This window comes from Chanodichthys erythropterus, chromosome 18 (assembly GCF_024489055.1).
Source record: "Chanodichthys erythropterus isolate Z2021 chromosome 18, ASM2448905v1, whole genome shotgun sequence".
Classification (NCBI taxonomy): Eukaryota; Metazoa; Chordata; class Actinopteri; order Cypriniformes; family Xenocyprididae; genus Chanodichthys; species Chanodichthys erythropterus.
Genome location: NC_090238.1, coordinates 10,882,320 through 10,902,682, shown reverse-complemented (window position 1 = coordinate 10,902,682; position 20,363 = coordinate 10,882,320). Strand labels below are relative to the sequence as shown.

At 37.9% G+C, this 20,363-nt stretch overlaps 1 protein-coding gene across 5 annotated transcripts in view; it reads right to left on the bottom strand.

The window, feature by feature from the left end:
• fmn2a (formin 2a) overlaps positions 1-18,614 on the bottom strand; it is a 50,191-nt gene extending 31,577 nt beyond the window's left edge. For all 5 annotated transcript variants that reach the window (XR_010892524.1, XM_067367486.1, XM_067367487.1 and 2 more), the window contains exons 1-5: positions 16,502-18,614; positions 13,019-13,203; positions 5,691-5,789; positions 2,741-3,597; positions 2,416-2,560 (exon numbers count right to left, since the gene is read on the bottom strand). Coding sequence is in view for 4 of the 5 variants with exons in the window: in XM_067367486.1 (XP_067223587.1) it covers positions 2,416-2,560; positions 2,741-3,597; positions 5,691-5,789; positions 13,019-13,203; positions 16,502-18,602 (3,387 nt within the window). In the remaining variant the exon portion in view is untranslated. The remainder of the gene's footprint in view (positions 1-2,415; positions 2,561-2,740; positions 3,598-5,690; positions 5,790-13,018; positions 13,204-16,501) is intronic.
• Positions 18,615-20,363: the final 1,749 nt, after the last annotated feature.

The following is a 20,363-nucleotide window of genomic DNA, read 5'->3' as shown; positions in this document are numbered from 1 at the left end:
AATACAGCTCGACTGCAAAGTGGTGAGCTACGTTAATGATGTGGGAAACACACTCATGCCTGTGATGAGCTGGATCTCAAACCAGACGCTTACCAACCAATGAGAACTGATTCCATACTTTAGCGCTGTCTTGGTGGGAAGCGTGGATGTCGATGAATGAGGGAGGATGGCGATACAGTAACTACCAGCTAAAGAGCTAGATAACTCCTGCCAAAGCAATGGGCCGTAAAATGAATATGATTCATAAAAGTAACATGATTATGTAGGCTCAAATGGAGCTTCAGGCAGCTGTTTTTAATTGTTATGTCTAATTTATGTGAAAGGTGCAATTATAATAAGGGTATTTGATTAAATTAGCACTGTAATTTTGACTGATATGTGCAAACTGTAACCATAGGCCTAAAGCAACTCTTCTGTGAATAATGCTGAAGAAGTTATCTATGCATACACACACACACCCACTCTCTCTTTCTCTTACACACACATATAAAGTGTGGCATGACCACACTAGGCTGACTGGAGTCGCTGGGTTGGCTGGTGGTTTGAGGGTTGTGGGTTTTAACTCAATACAGACCCCCCCTCCCATTCCTCAGATCTTACAGACCACAGAGAGAGAGAGAGAGAGAGTGAGAGCAAACAGAACACTTTCAAAAGTCTTATGAATTTCTCAATATTTTACATGGTTAAACATCCAGTTCGTTATTTATCCTATTTGTAAGCAATACCACTGTGTATTCTCAAAACCTGTTCATATTAAAAACTTGTTTATCCACATTTTTTTATAATAATTTGATTACCATTCTCATATACCATGGTATTTAAGTGGCACTACAGAATACTTCACAGAAAAACATGGTAGTGCCATGGTACATGTACAAAAACATGCGCAAAGTACTACCTTGTTATTCTTGGAAGTAACATGTACTATGTAAACACAATGGTACACGAATTTCAGTACCATGGTATTTCAACATATGATAGTATTACCTTTTGATACAATGACTGTACCATGGTAGCACCACATTACTCTTTAGTAAGGATGGTATTATCATTGTACAGTACATGTCAGAAAAACAAGGTAGTACCATTATAAATATCTGAAAAAACATGGTATTATGATGCTACACAAACATACCATTCAAAATTATGAGGTCTGTTTTTCATGTTTTTGAAAAAAGGCTCTTATGTTCCCCAAGGCTGCATTTATTAGATTAAAAATAAACAGTGCAAACAGTAATATTGTGAAATATTATTATATTTTAAAATACCAGTTATCTATTTTAATATATTTTCACATAATTTATTCCTGTGATGACAAAGTTGAATTTTCAGTATCATTACTCCAGTCTTCAGTCTCAAATGAACCAGAAATCATTGTATGCTGATTTGATGCTCAAGAAACAATTCTTATTATTATCAATGGTGAAATCAGTTGTGCTGGTTAATATTTCTGTGGAAACCATAATGTATTTTTTATAAATTTTATTGTAAACTTTTATAAATAGAGAATTCGGTTACACTTTATTTTGATGGTTCACTTTAGACATTCTACTAACTATGAGCAACACTGTAACTACATGTCAACTAACTCTCATTAGAGTATTAGTAGACTGTAGTAGATTGATAGTAGACTGTTGGGGAGCATCAAAATAAAGTGTTATCAGATATTAAGCAGACAGTCTCCTAATATCCAGTGACTGCATGTAGTTGCAACTTATAGTTAGGAGAATGTCTAAAGTGGACTACCTAAATAAAGTGTTACAGAGAGTTCAAAAGAACAGCATTTATTAGAACATTATAAATGTCTATCTATACCAATGTAATACACACACATCCACAGTAACAACACAAAAAATATCTTTATGTAATTCATAGTTAATGAGCAGAGCTGCAAGACAATTAAATGAGCTTTTTGTGATGCAGTTTGTAATGTGCTTGTTGTGTAGCTGTGAGCTGTTATCAGAAATCTGTTTGACTCCAGACGAAGGACCCACAAAACTCTCACCAGTGACTAATTTTCACACCACTACCAGAGCGGAAGAGAGAGAGAGAAAGATTAGCTTCAGATGTGGTAGATGCCTGGATTTTTTTCTGATGGTAAACAGTCTTATCAAAGAGTCTCACAGTCACACTTTGGTTGATGGAACATTAAGTAGAGCTTATAACATTTACTGAATATGTCTGTAAGGCTCTGATTCACCAGCTGTGCGTGTGAAATCTCTGTTAATGGTTTTGTGTGTGGTGAGGTGGGGGTGTGGGCAGAGCTATCTTCAGGGGTAGACAACCGGGAATGTTGTCCCGGGAGCTGACACGACGGGGGCCTACTAAGGTCCACTAGGGTATGGCCTACTTGTTGGGCACAGGGAAAGGGGTCCAGTGATTTCAATCAGTGTGGGTGTAGTAAAATCTTCTTACCTGTTTGGCCTTTGATTTAGTTATGGTATCTGAGATAGGTTTCTTCTTTTCCTTAACTGCACTTTTGGCAAACATGTCCACAAATTCGTCAAAGTCTACGGATGGCTCCTGAACCTTCTCCCATACCAGAGCACTTTTGTTATCCCTATGTGCAAGGAAAATATATATATATATATATATATATAAATATATATAAAACAGTTTGCCTTATTTGTATTTGTGATCATAATAAAACCTTGGATGAATTTAAATAAGGTGTAACACAAACATTCAAAATACATATTCCAAATACATGTAGCAGTCAGTCAACGAGGCATAAGATTACTTTTTGGCATGTAGCTGAATCCGGGTCCAGTAGAGTGGTTTCATGGGTCTTGGAGGCTCGATGACAGCTTTCAGGGGAACAGAGTCCTGAGCCATGCTGGGCGGCACCATCCCCATGAAGGGTGGAGGGGGACCGAAGGGTGGTGGGGGCCCAAAACCAGGTGGAGGAGGGGGTGGTGGAGGTCCACAGCCAGGAGGTGGAGGGGGTGGACCCATGCCTGGGAGTGGAGGAGGGGGTGGAGCCATGCCCACAAGTGGAGATGGGGGAAAAATACCTGGAAGTGGAGGTGGTGGAGGGGGAGGGGGAGGAGACATACCTGGGAGTGGAGGAGGGGGCGGAACCACACCTACAAGTGGAGGTGGAGGAGGGGGTGGAACAGTACCTGGGAGGGGTGGAGGAGGTGGAGGAGGTGGATGTATTGATACATCTGGTGCTGAAGGTGTAGGTACACCTGAAACAACAGGAAGTAGTGGTGGTGCAAGGGGACGGATTTCCTGTTTTCTTTGGCAGCTGCAGGTATAGGGCAATCCCATTGGTGCAGTGGCGCTGTCACTTAATTCGGGAGTCTGTGATTGGTCTGAAAAAGGCACTGGAAATTTAAAGGCTTCCTCGACAGGTGAGGTCTGAATGGCTTTCACGTGGTGTAGAACTTCTTGTTCATTTACTTTAGACTGTTTGACAGTTTGATCATCACACACTTCTCTATCCCTTGTTTCAAGCTTTGTGCCATCCAATACATTACTGTCTTTTTCCATATCTGATATTTTTGTAAGTAATTCTTCAATTGTTCGCTCTAGCTCCTGAATGGAAACGGAAGTTCCTTCTGGAACGATCCCAGATTGCCCCGTGGATCCATCCTGTGCAGAGCAGGATACAGAAAAGAGAGTTTTCACATCTTTAAAAAGAAACAGCAGCATGGAATGAAAAACACAGACACCTCCTGTCACATGTGATCGTACTAGCATGAGTTAGTGCCTTATTTTAGCGGATGTTAGTTTCTCATCCAAGACTTTTTTGAGGAATGGTATGAGTGAGTGAGTGAGTGAGTGAGTGTGTGTGTGTTTGTGAGTAAGGGTCCGTGTTTCTTAATAGCACAGACCAGGCACGCATGTGGTGTCCCACAAGTCAATAAAAGCACTTTGGCTGATCTGGAAAACGTAGCTGTGCTTCCTGGATGAAGGGAAAAGAGTGAACCCAGGGAAATGAATGAACAGCCACAGCCAGCGTGTAAAAATCAGCACACAACACACAAGGGATGCACTTGGTGAACACACAAACATGGTGATAAACACACACACACAACATACAGAGACACACATACAATCTGGCAGCAAGGGTCAAGGAAGTCCAACAAGTCTAGACTCCAGAAGTCGTCTCTGAGGACTCCTAAAAGGCGAGCCGCAGAGTCTCCAAAAATGAGGAGGGAAGGGTTTCTGCCTTTCTTTTACACATCTTCAAACAGCTTCAAAGAGTTTGTGTGGGTCTGTGTGAAGGATTGAGGGGGACCGAGAACATATCACACACATGGAGTCTGGTTACATGTTGGGCCCTCTCAGACTGACATGGGTTTGGGGAGACGCTTTCATTCACAAAACCCTTTTCCACAGCCAGGGAGCTTTGGAAAATTTTGGCTTCAGACCTTAATTCTAGAGTCATTAGTAGCCAGAGAAGTTCCTTTTATGTGATTTGATATGATAACATGTGTACCAGAGCATAATATTTGTTAAGTATTAAGTATTACTGTAAATAAAAAAGACATATTCCCCCCAAAACTCTGCATTCTGAATCATATTCAAGAATATTCCTACCAGAAACATGAGGAATAAAGGTGTTGCGTGTGTGTGTGTGTGTGCTTTGAACATTGGAATGCAAGAGGTCATTTATCATTTCAAAACTCAAACATGGTGGATCTTAAAATGCAATGGCAGGCACTGCGCCTGCTGGACAGATGTTTAGATCAGGATAAGATGCTGTTAGGATGCTGTTTACAGAAAGTATCATAGCAACGTTAAAGAGACTTATAGCTTGTGAGTAACATGAGGGTGTTGAACCTAATGGGGAAATATTTCAAACTAGTTAAGAGTTTACACACACTAACATACACATACATGGACAATAGACAAAAGCAAATGCGTGTTTGATTACACATAGCTCTTACTAAAATGTACGGTACAGTAATGGAATCAAATACCAAAGTATTTTGATATTTATCATGGTACTGAATGATTACCATATTAAAACACCATGGTTTTTACATGATACTCCAAGAAACTTCAAATAATACAACAATATTTTATCATATTACATGTCCAAAAAACAAGGTATTACCATGGATCCATGTTCAAAAACATCATAGTACCACCAAAAAAGCATGGTATTACCATAGTAATTTTGGAGTTTTTTGTTACCTTAAAAAAAATACTGTGGTAGTACCATGGTACAGATCTGGTACAGTATCAGATGGTACTGTGGCACTAAATTATCACCATAATCATACACCTTGGCTTTTACATGATAGTTCAAGGTACTTCAGATAACACTATGATTTTTTCATATTACATGTCCAAAAGATACATCATGGATCTGTGTTTACCATCCAAATGTCCAAAACATGGTACCAGCATATTAATTTTGAGAACTTTTTTGTTACTCTTTTGAAAAGTAATGGGGTGGTATTTTGATATGTAACATATGCCAAGGCATTTACATAGTACTCTATGGTACTTCCAAGATGTTTTGTAAGAATAGCAGCATGATATTAATTTTGGACATGATACCTTTCTTTTTTAGAGTATTTTAGAGAACCGTAAATACTATATTGTAGCATTTGAATGTGGTAATGTGGTTGAATGTGGTTAAGTACCATAGTGTATATCAAATACATTATTAATAATGGCAGCACAATCCTTATTTTGGGCATGCAAAACCATATTGGAAGACATACTCGCACCTGTGCAGAAGTGGGGGACGGAGGCCACATTGTTTGGAGCCGCCCAGGTGTTCTGATCTCATTCTGTCCCACTGGAGCCCAGGTATACAGCTGCTCTTTCTGTAAATGTGCAAGAGAATGAGAGAACTAGCATTAAAATAGCTGATTGTGGCAAGAAGTTATTTAAACGGCATACAAGAATCTAAAATTAGCCTTCTGTTCCTGGGACTGCTTTCCTGATTAGACAGCAAGAAAAAGGTACGATTCTGTGGCAGCACTGAGTGAAGGGCGACCTCTGCTGGCAAACTGAAAGACAAACAACACCACTGACTAGAGCAGAAAGAATGCATGGCATTTGTCTTGCTGTCACTGCCCGCATGTTCACACATACAAATCGAAAGGCTGTTCCCAAGGCTGTCTATTCACATCAGTTGGGGGTTGCGCAAGCATGCAGTGAACATGGCATTCAATCAAGACGTGCTGCATTGTTGCACTGCATGATTGTACACCATTTAAAAGTAAACCTTACAAGCTGGGTTTAACAGGTTTGACTCTTATATAATACACATTATCCTGGTTAATAATTTATTGGTGTATGTGCATGTGTTTATACAGTGGTCCCAATTCAGAAAGAGTCCAAACATACACTACATTATGCAAGTTGATTTTCTGATCATATTTTATGCACATTTTACCAATTCCAAACCATATCAATCTTAATAAATACTAATAATTTTGTATTTAATCATTTATAAGTGATATATAATTGTTCTGCCAGGATCACTATCATCAAAGATGACTGGCAGTTAGCATACAGTTTGTATTTGCGGCATGGTTCTGTTCTGGGCAAAAGCAGCGATAACCCCTTTAGGATAAACGGAACAGACCAAATATTGCAATATCATTCATTTCTTAATGACAATAATTAATGTAACAACACAATTGAAGAATATGAGTTTGATCAAAAGAAATATCAGAAGGGCAAATCCTGATTGGACAAAGGAGGAGCTGGGGATGGAGGAGGGTAATTAGCTCCTGACCAGTGCGATAAAGCTGCTGATAATACTGAATGGTCCATATATATATGAATGCAGTGATAGCTAGGCGTCATATTCCTGTAGGTCAATGTGAATCAGCTGAGTGTCAGCTGATGTGAGCTTGACTAACGTGACCTGCCAGAATGCTATACGCTTGATTTCATGAAGGCTGTTCAAAATAATGCATTAAATACAAATATACATATAAATGTCATTGTCTTAATATCAAACAATATATATATATACTGTTGTATAATTTTTTATAAATGGTTTGCTAGAAAAGGGCATTTTTTCTCTAAAGAATAATATGGACAGACAGACAGACAGACTCTGGCCCTGATACTATTGTTGTAGTCAAGACCACCTAAACGGAGACCAATTTGAGACCAATACCAGAGTGTGTTGATACCAAGACAAAACCAAGAATTTAAGGAGTTGAGACCAAGACAAGACCAAGAACAAGGCAGGGCAAGACTGAGTCAAGACCAAGAGCAAACCAGCACTTGTCAAATTCATCTAAAAGATCCACATTTAATGCCTGAGAAATGTCTTTATGTAATCAATATTTAATCAATAAATACGATTAGAATAATAAGACATTAGAGCTGTTACCAATCAAATGAAATCACTAACAACAAAATTAATCTTTGCACTTCAAAAGGTGGCACAAAAGTTGCACCTGAATTTGTACAATTACAACTGCAAGAATAAAATAAAATTTTGAAAATAGAAAAATTATGTAAAAATAAAATGATACTTTTAAATACGAAACTAAAACAGGCAGTAGATGGCGGTAAATCACTTGAGTGAGTCACTGAATTTATTCAACTGATTCATTCAAAGCAGATGATTCATTCAGTAATGAAACACCAATGTGTGTTGCTCATAAATGCACAATAGTTCTGCTATGGATTTGTTTGAAAATATTGTAATAGCTAAGCAATATAGAAAAAAATGTGTTTAAAATTGGGTCTGTAATATAAGTTGCTTAATATTAATTTCCTGTTTATTGAACGTTTGTTTGTATAAAATCAAAATCACATTTGCAATCATGAAATTACATCATATGTTATAATGTGAAAAATAAGATCTCATACAAGTAATTTTTTGCAAACATATCTTGAATTTTTGGGGTATTTGTAATAATTTTGAAATGTTTCACACAGTTCTCCATTAATTTCTGAACTGGCACAACAGTAACAAAATAATTCAATTTAGAAGTAAGTTATTGATTGCATTTGAAGCAGGAAGTTTTACATCCAGTAACATTAATTATGTTAACAAATAAATCAGACAATGCACTGGAAATTTAGTGATATCCTCGCAGTCCTGGTCTTGACTGGTTTTGAAATAAAATTTTTAGTCCGAGACAAGACCATAATTGGTCTTGAGTATTACAACACTACCTGATACACAAATATGGCTATTGGCTATAGAAACATTATTACATCATTCATGTGAGTTTGTGACAAACAATTTAAAGAAATGATGACATCTGTCTCTAGACAATAGTCAGATAGTCGAGAGAATAGTGGCATTACTTCTGCCATTATGCTGTCCTCTTGAAATCACAGCAAGTGAAATCACAGTATTAAGTCATGCTCTGCCATCTATCAGCACAACAAGATTATTGTCAAGTTATTTCAGTCACTGAGCAGCAGTGTGTGGTAAAAGGACAGTTCACCCAAAAATGAAGATTCTGTCATTTACTGAATAACCAAGCTGTTGTTTTTCCATACAATGGTAATCACAAGATTTAATCCTAAATTTCAGACTGTTCCTCATAACAAGATATTGTATGTCTTCAGAGGACTTAAAGTGCACAAGTTTTATAGACTAGTGTAATGATGCTTTTATAGTTGTTTTTGTCCTTTTTTAAGCCCCTGGTCATCATCAGCTTAAATTATATTGTAGAAAGCAGCATGAACATTTCGCAATCCTTTAGTTTTTGTGTTCAACAGAAGAAATAAATGTATGAATTCAGAACAGAATGTGAATAATGACAGACAGAAGTTTGCTGTTTGTGCTGTGCATTAAAGTTTTAGGTGGAGTTCATCTGAAATCCACTCGGATCAAATGTCTGTACAATATCTCACCATGATGGTAATTGGAAAGGTGTACAACAGGCCAAAACGAATCAGAACAGAAAATATTGAAATGGGTTTCATTACATAGAAAGGGAGAATTTAAAATATGATGACTGCCGATTGGACAAGGGTCAAGAGAAACACTTGTCTGAACAGATTCAGAGAAATAATATTGCTCTGGGATAAGTATAATAAAATAAAAAGTGGTGATTAAATGAATTACCAGAGGATTGTGTTTAAGTGTCTTTGGAATAATACTTTGGAATAAAGACATTTTTACTTCATTCAAATTTAGTCAGTGATCCATAATTGTTAATTGTATGTTTCTTCAGTAGATGATTATTAATACAGAACCGCCTCATTTACATTCTCATTTACACAATAAAATGAAAAGGTCTAATTTCCACTGCCCATAAGAGACATTAAGGTTTATTTGGCTGCCAGCCTGAGTAGGCTGAGTCAAACACTGAAGCCTATATATTGTTTTTGCTCAAAGAACTACTGTAACTAAAGAGATTCCACTGTTATGGTGCATTTAGAAACAATATATAGAGGAATATAGGTATAAATATAGCTGCAAGCAGCCATTAAGGGGCCAAGCACAATAAAAGGCACAATAAGTCATGCCAACATGGCTGGGAGCATCAGACCAACTGCAACAAAGAGCAATTAAAGACATATTAAGATGATTTTAGGCAAAATGGCTGAAAAATCATAAAGAGTCACTAGTAATATGATTTAATGGTTTATCAGTATTTAACAATAGCTGGTGCTGTTACGAAACTGATGTGGTGTGGTGACATACAAAGAGTGATGTTAATATGTCAAAGCGTTGCAGTGATACAGGCCCTCATTTATCAAATGAACGTAGAAACCAGCGTACATCCGAATGAAAAAAATTAGCTTAGGACAACGCTCACGTGTGATTCATTAAACTTTCGTATGTGGCCAATTCCGTCACACAAATGAACGGGTGTTGATAAATGTGCCGGCTGAAGACAATCGTCATTTAAATATCACGCCCCAAATATTAGAAGCCTCGCCCAATAGTTTACAACACAGAGAAATGTAACCCGGCCATGAAGAGGAAGTAATCACATGAAAAATAAATTTATCTTACTCTACAAACACCCCTCAACCTCGTCATTGCAAATAATAAAATTAATTTAAATAAAAATACCCGTAGGCCTAAATAAAACTAAATACAAACTTTATTAATATATAAACTTTACATCACTCCACAGAAAATCTGTGCGGCGATTGGGACAGATGGATATTGGACCATTTAAACTGAGAAGTGTTAACTTTGTCTGCATTTTAGTTTGCTGATAAATGGCTAAAATGTAAAATTAGCAAGTTAGCAACACTAGAACTGATATGTTGGGTCTGCATGTGTGAGTGAGGCGCCTGCGCGATCAATTGGATTTAATAAAATAAAGATAAATATTTTAATAAAGAAAACGAATACAACACGAGCATAGACTGTACTAGCCCTAATTGATGCAGTTTTTCTCTTTTGTTTTGTTAATCTGTTAATTATTTCAGTGAAATATATTTTGTGTATTATTTTATTCCTTGTATATTATTCTGTTTTTCTCTACATTGCAGGTAGCCTACATGAAGTGTTAATCCTTATGTTCTGTCGATGTTGCCATTTGCGCATACAAAGCGAAATCCTTGGAAAGAAAAGAAAATTGTGGTATTTTAAGACACTCATCTATTCTAATTTAATTTCATTTAATTTAAACAGTGTAATATTTAAGGATCGGTTAGTGAGTTATTGTCAGTCAGGAAAATAATCTATATTTTCTCATAACAAATCTCCACCAGATTTACTATAATGCACGCAAGTTCCCACTGACTCAAAAACGTGCGTACACGAGCTAAGACCTGACGTGACATTTGATCGTAGTCAAGCTCATATTGATAAATGTCAAATTTTGCGTGGAAACAAGCGTATGCACAGTTTTCTAGCGTACAATCTTTTGATAATGAGGGCCACAGAGCAATTTTGGCATCATGCCATCAAATTTGTAGCTGCAGTATATGAAAACGGTTTCATCTATCGACACAAAATCCATAACTTTGTTGGCGCAGTCTGAAGATGATCTGGTCTAGGAGGAGTTTGAAAAAGTATGTTTTGAAAGAATATCTAAATGGCGGACAGGAAGTTGGCCAACTATGTCAAACTTCATATCTATGTTATAAAATGCGTATTATATGCACGCAAAAAACTGCATATCATATGCACGGCAGAACTCACTTTGGCATATATATTTTACGAGATTACACACGTGTAAGCTACTATTGATACGCATTCTCATGTGATTGTGTTGTGAGTTTCATAACGATGTGCCAATGTGTTCGTAAAATATAGCATTTTACGACAAAATTCTAAATGGGTATCATCCGACTTGACATTCTGCATCAAATATAAAATTTTTCATATCTCCTGACCATTAAGTGGTAATGTGCTGAAACTGTGCAGGTAACCTCATGTCATCATTGTCATAACACACACCAAGTCCGAATATAGTAAAGTGTTGCTGAGATATAGCCTCATGTTCATTGGGGCATGCTCTTCTTCGAATCCTTTTCCATGTTATTTTTGCACGTTATTCGAAATCAACCTGAATAACATAACTTTTTGTCAGGGTGGTCTGAAGACAATCTGGTTCAATTTTCGTGAAAATCGGAGCAACGGCCTAAGAGGAGTTCATGACTTTCCCGCAAGCAGTTCTATGGGCTGCCACAGACTTCCAGAGCAAAAGAAAAAGAACACTAACGATTACAATAGGCCCCTAAAATACCCAGATTGATGTGGCAGGCAGCTTGATTGATGATAAATGGATAATGAATATGGTTAATACATACAGAGAAAAATACAAAGATAGAGCAGCAACAGAGGGCATGTGACCCATCTTATGTAACCTGGTCAGACGGCTTATGCATGCAGATGTGTCCATCTAAGTGTGCACAAGCTCTGGATGCATGCATTTATGCATGTTTGTGAATGTGTGTGGTACGTACACGTCCATAAATATACACTCACAACATGAATATGTGTGTTTACTGCTAAAGTGGGTTAGGAGGTGTGTGTATGTGTGTGGTGTCATAGAAAGGGGGAAGGGCAAGTCCCAGAAGCAGTTTTAAATGTTCATCTGTTCAGACACAAATCTGCTTTGGCTGGCGGAGCAAAAGAGAAAAGAGAGAAATTCGTTCTATTCAGGTCACATGGGGTGGCAGAGCAAAGAAACATGACAACATGGCTGCAGTGTTCTAGGATGTCACTCTCACATACAGTACTGTATTACAACATACAAGTGAAAATCTCAACATGCCTTGTGTCGTAGCAGGATAAAAAATCTCCATTTTAAAATCACACTATTTTCTCATGCATAAGATAATAAATACATAATGTGCATATCTTCCTCTGTCTCAAATAATGGCACAAAGTTACCCTGCTGAGCTCATATCACATCTGTTCAGGCAGACTCAACTCGTTGCTCGATAAAGTGATATCAAGTGTGAATTCTGGCACATTTTTAGTAACACTCATTAACAGCTTTTCTGTTTCTTCCTAATGCAATTCAGTGTTGAGCTCACAGGCAAAAACCTGTATGGATTCAGTTTTGAACACTGTGTTAATATATTTATATTCAAAATCATCATTATAATCAGGAAGGACATGCATGATAGAAAATTATATTAATTTAAATAATGCATAATCAAAATATTCTAATTTATATTGAAACCTAAACTTAAACATTTCAAATGTAAAAAAAATTTAAGCAAGTCAATATGAACAATTGGACAACACATTGGCCTGAAAAGACATCTGGTACACTGTGAAAAAAACCTGAGATGATTTAGAATAAATAATACATTAAATGTCAATTCAAGTGGGTCAAATGGACCTGTGTGAATTCATATCATGCCATGCCTCACTTACACTACTGGCAGCAAGAAAAATGCACAAGGCAAAAAAGGGCACTCCACCACTTTCTACACAAGCATTTTAGTCATTTCAGCACTTGAAAACTGCATTTAAGTGTGGTTTATGTTTAATAATAGAAATATTAAAGCATGCAAAGAATACATGGCAGAATATCTCAGATGCTTTAATAAAAACAATAATAAGGATGCTTTTGTGAAATTTGCATGATAAAATGTGGAAGAGTGTCCTTATAAAGCAAGAGACAAGAACTGGATGGTCATACTGTACATTGAAAGTGGGATTATCTGTGACATCACTTCCTGTTGGCAGTTCCCTGATGCAGTCACTGAATGGCTGTAGAATCCCCATAGCTAGAATACGGGAACAGAATCTCTCAGCATCCTGTGCAGCATCTTGTGTGTCATCTTCAGAACAACCCCACTGTCTGGAACACCTCTCCAACAGAGAGTGGCCTGTAAGAGAGTGAAATTGAGAAGACTCATATTGACAGTAATATAGAAGGTGAAAATTCTGCATTTTTATGTAACTGCTAAGGTATTCTGTTTTAGATGGTTCATTGAATCTTTTGTTTTTTTGTTTTTGGCTTGGTACTGACGCCTTAAGTCAGAAAACAAACAAAGTGGAAACTGCCATTTCATTTTGAAAAATGACTGCAAGCATATCTGTGTATGCATGTTTCTTAAAGGAATATTTGTCCACCCTGAGCATGAACATGCACTTGAACTTCCTCTCTCTAATTAATCAGGTGGACACATACTCAATATCTCATCCTGGAGTCTAATATCACATACTGGTAGAGAGGCTGATTTTGTGTAACATCAATAAGCAAAAACAAAAACAAACAAACAAACAAACACATTTTTTTTTTATTATATAATCCTTAATGTATTGTCTATTAAGCACATAAAAAAGGACATTTGTGGATGAACTGAATTTGGATGTCATGGCTCAGCTGTCTCAGATTTTTATTAGTTGATCTATAAACAAAATTAGCAGCCTGCTAATGCTTTCACAGAATAACTAGTAACTTGAATTTAATGAGGATTTTAAGTGTATAGTGCACTTTATAAAAATAGCATGCAAGATAACATTATGAAAATTAAAGGCAGAGTAGGCGATTTGTTCCAGAAACATTTTTTGTTGTGGTTGAAAGTGTCTTCACATCCTGATAGCAATCACTATGTTAAGTGGTCTAAATGTATATATATATATAAAACGTCTGTGGAATGCCTGTTATGCATTTCCATACCTCTGCACACCCTGCTCGTGCAGATATCACACGTCATCAGTGCATTTTCATGCTATGCAGAGTTAAACACACGTCAGTCACATATCATCCCAAAACAGCAGCCACCTTTTACAGTTCCTCCTGAACCAAAACAATGAGCTTATGCAGCATTCAAACCATAACTACTGTAATTTGGAAGAGATGGAAACCCACTATCAATGCCAAAATGAATCTGCAGCAGTCAGGTGGTACAGGTCTGTTCTCTTTAAGTTGTTTTTGTTCTATATTATTGTAATGTTATGTACTTTGAGATACAAGGTAGTTTAATGCATGGGTGGGATCTAATGTTTTCAAAGCTAGCTTGCTATTGCTAGCCTCTCTGAAAATTACCTACCTTACCATTAACATAGGAGTCTGTTTAAACATAAATTTATATATAATACACAATGAATATGATAGCATTTTAATGAGAATAAACATGTTCAAATCAGAATATGAAAAATTATATTTACTCTTGTAAACACAGCAGCCTTAGTGTTCATCAAACAATAAAAAAGTACTATATAATTGTCACAGATCCTCCCTGTCCTGGACTACAACTCCCATCATCCTCCTTGTCTCTCACCTGCACGCAGTTCCCAATCAGGTGTGGGATTCCCCACACCTGGATTACCTCATCTTCTCTCCTTTATTATGGACTCTCACTCTGCACTCCTTTGTCGTACCTTTGGTAATTAAACCCAGTTTCTATGTTGAAACATGTCTGGACAGCCAGACAGGATGGCCACCCGCTGGAGAAATATGTGGAGGAATTTGCACAGCTATCTTTGCTGTGCAAAGCTGGCCAGATGTTATTTTGAATTCCTGCTTTCTGAGGGGTCTGGACGAGGATACGATTTGCTATTGTGAACCTGAACTCCTCTATTCCTTAGTCGAATCTATTAATCTGGTTCTATTCCTTAATGGTTCCGAGTTTGAAATTGAAGGGGTTCATAGGTGATCGTATTCACCTCGACCAGCCCCCTCAGAAGCAACGGTGGCCTGGCCAGCTCACCAGCCACAAATTTCCTCCACCTATCGCTCCAGTGGGTGTGCACCAGAGCTCCAACCAGAGGTCACGCATAAACCATCCAAAAGAAGAACCACAAAGAGGTCCAGATTGTCCAAAAGGCCCGCCTTCGCCGAGCCCGCTCCTGCCCTTGCCGAGCCCATGGCCTGCTATGTTGAAGTTCGTGTCTGTGCCTCTCTACTACACACTACCGTAACAATAATTACATAATACTATTGTTTTCAGATTGTGTGCAATGCTTTGTTGCACAATTGTGCTTTTGAGGTTCAAAGACATTTAGCCTTTAGCTCAATTAATATTTGATGCTTTAATATCTTCAAGGGTTTGTAAACCCATTCAGATATGGATGCTAGCTTTTTATCTAGATGTGAAGTCAAAAGGTAAAAAAATAAATAAATGCCCCCTTTAAAGTGTTCATATCTCTCTTTTTATCTTTTTCTGTTCCTTCGTATCTGATCTGTCCTGGTGTAACCTTCATGAATGGTTTGTCAAGTGCAGTCTCTGTGCTTAAACCACTTTAAAAACAGTGTATGTGGCTTTTGTACAAGTGTGTATTTGAGTAACTTCCTGTGGCACTCTGACTCAATGAGGCAGAAGCCAGAGCTTTCCTAGCCAGCAGCTAATGTGTGTCTGTGTGCGTTTCTGTGGAATTGTGTGTAGCATACATATTTGAGAGCCATGTTTTATATTTTTTGACTGCTCACTGAACATTGAGGGGAGTGAACTAGAATAAAGTACAGAAAGAGATTTATATCCTGTCCATGTAGGCAACTGTTATATTGTCTCCTCTTATGACATTGAATTATACATCTTAATAGTTCAGAGATTTGAAAATACAAATGTCTGTGACCACATTTTTACCTAGCATTGCATGTGTTGCTACCCTAACGACCCTGACCCTATCCCTACACCTAAAATCAGAGGAAAATTATAATGTTGATATGAATTCAAGTCCCAAACCCAGCCTAAACCTGGAACCTGGATTTCACTTGACAAAAATCACAATTTAAACACTGAACAGATTTTAAAACATCATACACTTTTGGCATCATACACTTGGAAACTTTGTAAATGATTTTAAAGAAAAACTGGGCACACTCTAGCTGACATTTAAGTCTTTCTGAACACAACTTTTAAAGAAACATGTTCATCATTCCTAGGAGATGTGTGACATATATTTTACTTAGTCTGAGAATATCAAACATGCTTGATATTTTAAGCTAAAGCTAAAAATCAGGAGTCTCTGCCTATCATACAATATAAGATTGTCTGTGAAAACGGTCGACTCTGTTAGAGTTGACCATTTTTACAAACAATTTTTGTGCAGTGTTTGATGAGCACAGACTCAGAGCAAATTCTGGGCAAGTGTCATGTAGTGTATTCTTAAATTAAAATCAGGCCTCTTTGACTATGAGTGTGAACATTGATATTAAATCAAAACACACTGACTTACCTGAAAACACATCTGGAAAGGTGGCGGGTGTGTACCTCGATCTGATGGCCTGGAAGCCACTCTCAATAAGCTCTGATTCAACATTTATAGATTCACACCATTCGTCATGGCAACCCACCGGACCGGCAATGCTACAGGACCGCTGTCTCCGTGCTCTCCAGCTCCCTGCTCTGTATGACCCTTGACCTGAGCCTAAATTTAAGACGACTTTGCGAGGACACATAGGGCTTGGGGAAGGAGTGGTGAATGGAGATATTATGGGTGAAGTGAGCTGTCTGGTGGTTGTTTTAACATAAGAGGTATGTATTGTGGGATAAGGTTTAACCCCGAGGTTTGCACTGGAAGTTCTACGTGGTTGTGACCCCGAGCCTAAAAAGTTCTCGGATGACCACTGTGTGATAGACGCAGCACTGCTTTTCCTTCTTTGTTGGTTGGAATACCCTCGATCTACCTGCTCTACACAACCATCACCCTCTACGTTCAGCTCTACACTACTAATGCTCTTCTGTGGTATGAAAATGACCCGGCTGATTTTGGACGTTGAGCTGGTCTGATTGAGACCAACTTCTAGGCTTTGAGTTAGGCTATTGCTGCCATAATGACACTCTTCAAGAGGAGATGATAAAGATGAACTCTCCAAGATCTCCTCGGCACTCTCATAGGAGGTGGATGTTGTTGTAGTATCCTGAATACTGTAGTTACTGTTTGATTTGGTAACAGCTAAGATATCCTGGACACTACTTGTCTCAGTGATAGTATCCTGAATGCTAGAGTCATTGGCCAAATTGGTCAAGTGTCCAGCTTTATTTGCAATATCAGTCACTTCGCCACCTGGTTCTACCATTAATGTCACTCCTTCTACTGTATCCTTACTGCATTTAAGATCCTGTTCTTTGCTGTCAGAAACAGATTCTCCTTCTACCTTCTCTGGTTCATCCATACAAGCAAAGCTACAACTAGTAAGACCCTGAGTGACGTCAGCCTGGCTTTCGGACACTACTTGTCCTTTGCTCACTGCAGCACTACAGTTTTGCCCCTCGGTAACTCCTTCCATCTGCTGTTGTTGTCTGATGGTCCTCTGAATATCCGAAAGCAGATCTTGAGCCTCAGTGGCTGAGTGGTAGCTGTAGACGTCTGTATCCGACCCTGATCCCTCAGTCTCTCTTTCAACATCATCTTCAGTCATGTCCAAGCTCGACTGCCTGCTTTCAGATATGAGTTGCTTACTGTCTGGAGTGAGACCCTCCAGCTCATCACCTGATATTCCACCATTGCTGCTGTCATTGGCATCCACGCTTTTAATCCTAATCCCACCATCCAGTACATCCTCTTTGGACACTTTCCGGGATAGGCCCTTGCGAATACGAATGCTGGAAAATACAGAACCTTTGGAGCCCTCCGATTTGGATTTCCTCTTGCCCGAGTCGCCCGATAATTTACTTTTCTTAATCTTCTTGAGATGCTCATGGTCTCGGTCCTCAGTGCTCGACCAATTCCCAGCACCTTCCACTCTTGTTGTGACAGTAGGCTTCTTTTGCTTGGCCTCCTGGTTTCCCATGTTCCTCAGAAGGCGAACACCTCTAGCAATCAGGCCATGCTGGGAACGTGTCTGCTCGGACTGACTTTCTCTTTCTCTCTGATGCTCTCTCTTCTCTCCTCTATCCCTCTCTGCGCTCCCTTGCACTTTCTCCCCCTCCTTCCCTAATCCCTTTCTCTCTCTCTTCACCACCGAGAGCAGCTGCTGTGATGATGCGGGCTGTGACGCTGTAGCTAAGGACTGTTTGAGAGACAGCTCCCCCTGCCTCCCAATCTCTTTCACTTTCTCTTGCCTATCTGTTTGCTCCGGCAGGTCGCATAATGGGCTGCTGGAGGAGCGGACCAACTGAGCACGTGAAGTGTGGTGCTGTGAGGTTGGGGACAGCTGTTGCTTCTGATGTAATTCTGACTGTTGTTGCTGGTTTAATAACTGTTGCTGTTGTCTTCTGATAAGATTTGTCAGGCTGCTTTTTCTCCGTTCTTTCACTCTCGCTCTGAAGGGAGAGGAGTGGAAACTCTCCCGCAGGACAGGTAACTGCATCTCTATCGTCTGAATGTTTTGCATCTTGATTTTTGCTATATTGACCTGAGAGGGGGAAACAAATAGATCAAAACTCAGCAAAAAAAAAAAAAAAAAAAAAAAGACAATTTCTATTGTAAAGAGCAAAATTGAGGAATTACTTTAAATGTAGCATGTTGCATTATTGTATTGCACCTTAAAAAGTAACTATTAACATTGTTACATTTATGGAACGTAAGAAGTTGGATACATTTTTTGTGTTTGTTTTGCATTAGAAAAGCAAATTAATAGTGTTAATTGTTGAAGTAGTGTGAATTGTTGAAAGTACTGATATATAAAACATAACTCCTAATATACTGGTAAATCTTTGCTTTACATGAACAAAGTAAAATAAAAAACAGTGGAAAATAAAGTTATATAATTCAGATGTGGTTGCATAATTTAATCTCAAACCCTCACACATTCAGCATTTCATTTATACAATAATAATAATAATAATAATAATAATAATAATGATGAAAATGAAATTATGATTTTTTTGTATAAAATATTATTATATTTTGTATTATATATATATATATATATATATATATATATATATATATATATATATATATAGATATATATATATATATATCTTTTTAATCCATTCTAAATCCACATACTAAATGTCTGAAAATAGCACAGGAATTTCATCTGTGCGACGGACACAGTGCGCCAGTGCAGCGTCATGTGAGCTTACAGACTGATCTCATAAACTGATGTACGCCTGTGGCCAGCAGGCCTCAAATCAGTGTTATCCTCCAGTCTTGTGGTATCAGACACTTTCCTGTTAGCTCTCAACTGATACAATATTAATTTTAATGCAGATCACAGCTTGTACCTGTGCCTACAGAAAATGTGAACAAGAAAAAAAAGATACTGAACAAAATTTCAGATTTCATAGGCAAGTGCAAGTAAAGTACAGATTTAGGTACTTTACACACACGCACGCACATGTCTGGTTAATGTCCTTATGGTGACGTCCATAGACGTAATGTTTTAGTGTCATAAACGTGTACACACACATACACAAGTTGGTACATCTATCATTATGAGGACATTCCATAGGCGTAATGGTTTTTATACTTTACAACTTGTTTTTTAGTACGTTTTAAAGCCATTTTAATTACAAGGACTCATGAAATGACCTCATAAACAATATTTGCATTGTAATACCAGTGTAATACCCATGTAATTATACAAATTTCTGTCCTCAAATCATACAAAGCAGCACACATATGTGCGGAAAGTTAACAACTGGAAAATGGTCTTTTTTGCATTAATTTAGTTTAGTTCAACATGATCTTCACCTAAAAATTAAACCTTTTTATCAATAAAGCTTTTGATAAGCCTCACATCTCTCTCGGATATATTCCTCACATCAGTCAGTTGTGTACAAGCTCAGGTTTACTTCTGTATGATTAGTTTTGAAGTTCACTGCTAATCCGAACTGATCTAATATGCATCAAGAATGAACAGGAGACCTAACAAGACAGAAAAACATACAAAGAAGTACTGAAAGAAAATGCATACTTGCCTGGTTGGAGTCTCGAGTAAACTGAGGGAACAAATATGTTTTTGTAACATTCGTTTGGCTGCTCCTCTTCCTAGATCACATGAATACTGTCATCACATGGCTTCTGTTCCTATTACATGCCGCCAATAGCAATTGGTGCATCTTCTTTTATAAACCAAGTGTTAGGTGTTTATGCCTTAACAAAACAAACCAACAAAGAAGTTTCCACAAATATGTTGTGTATTTAC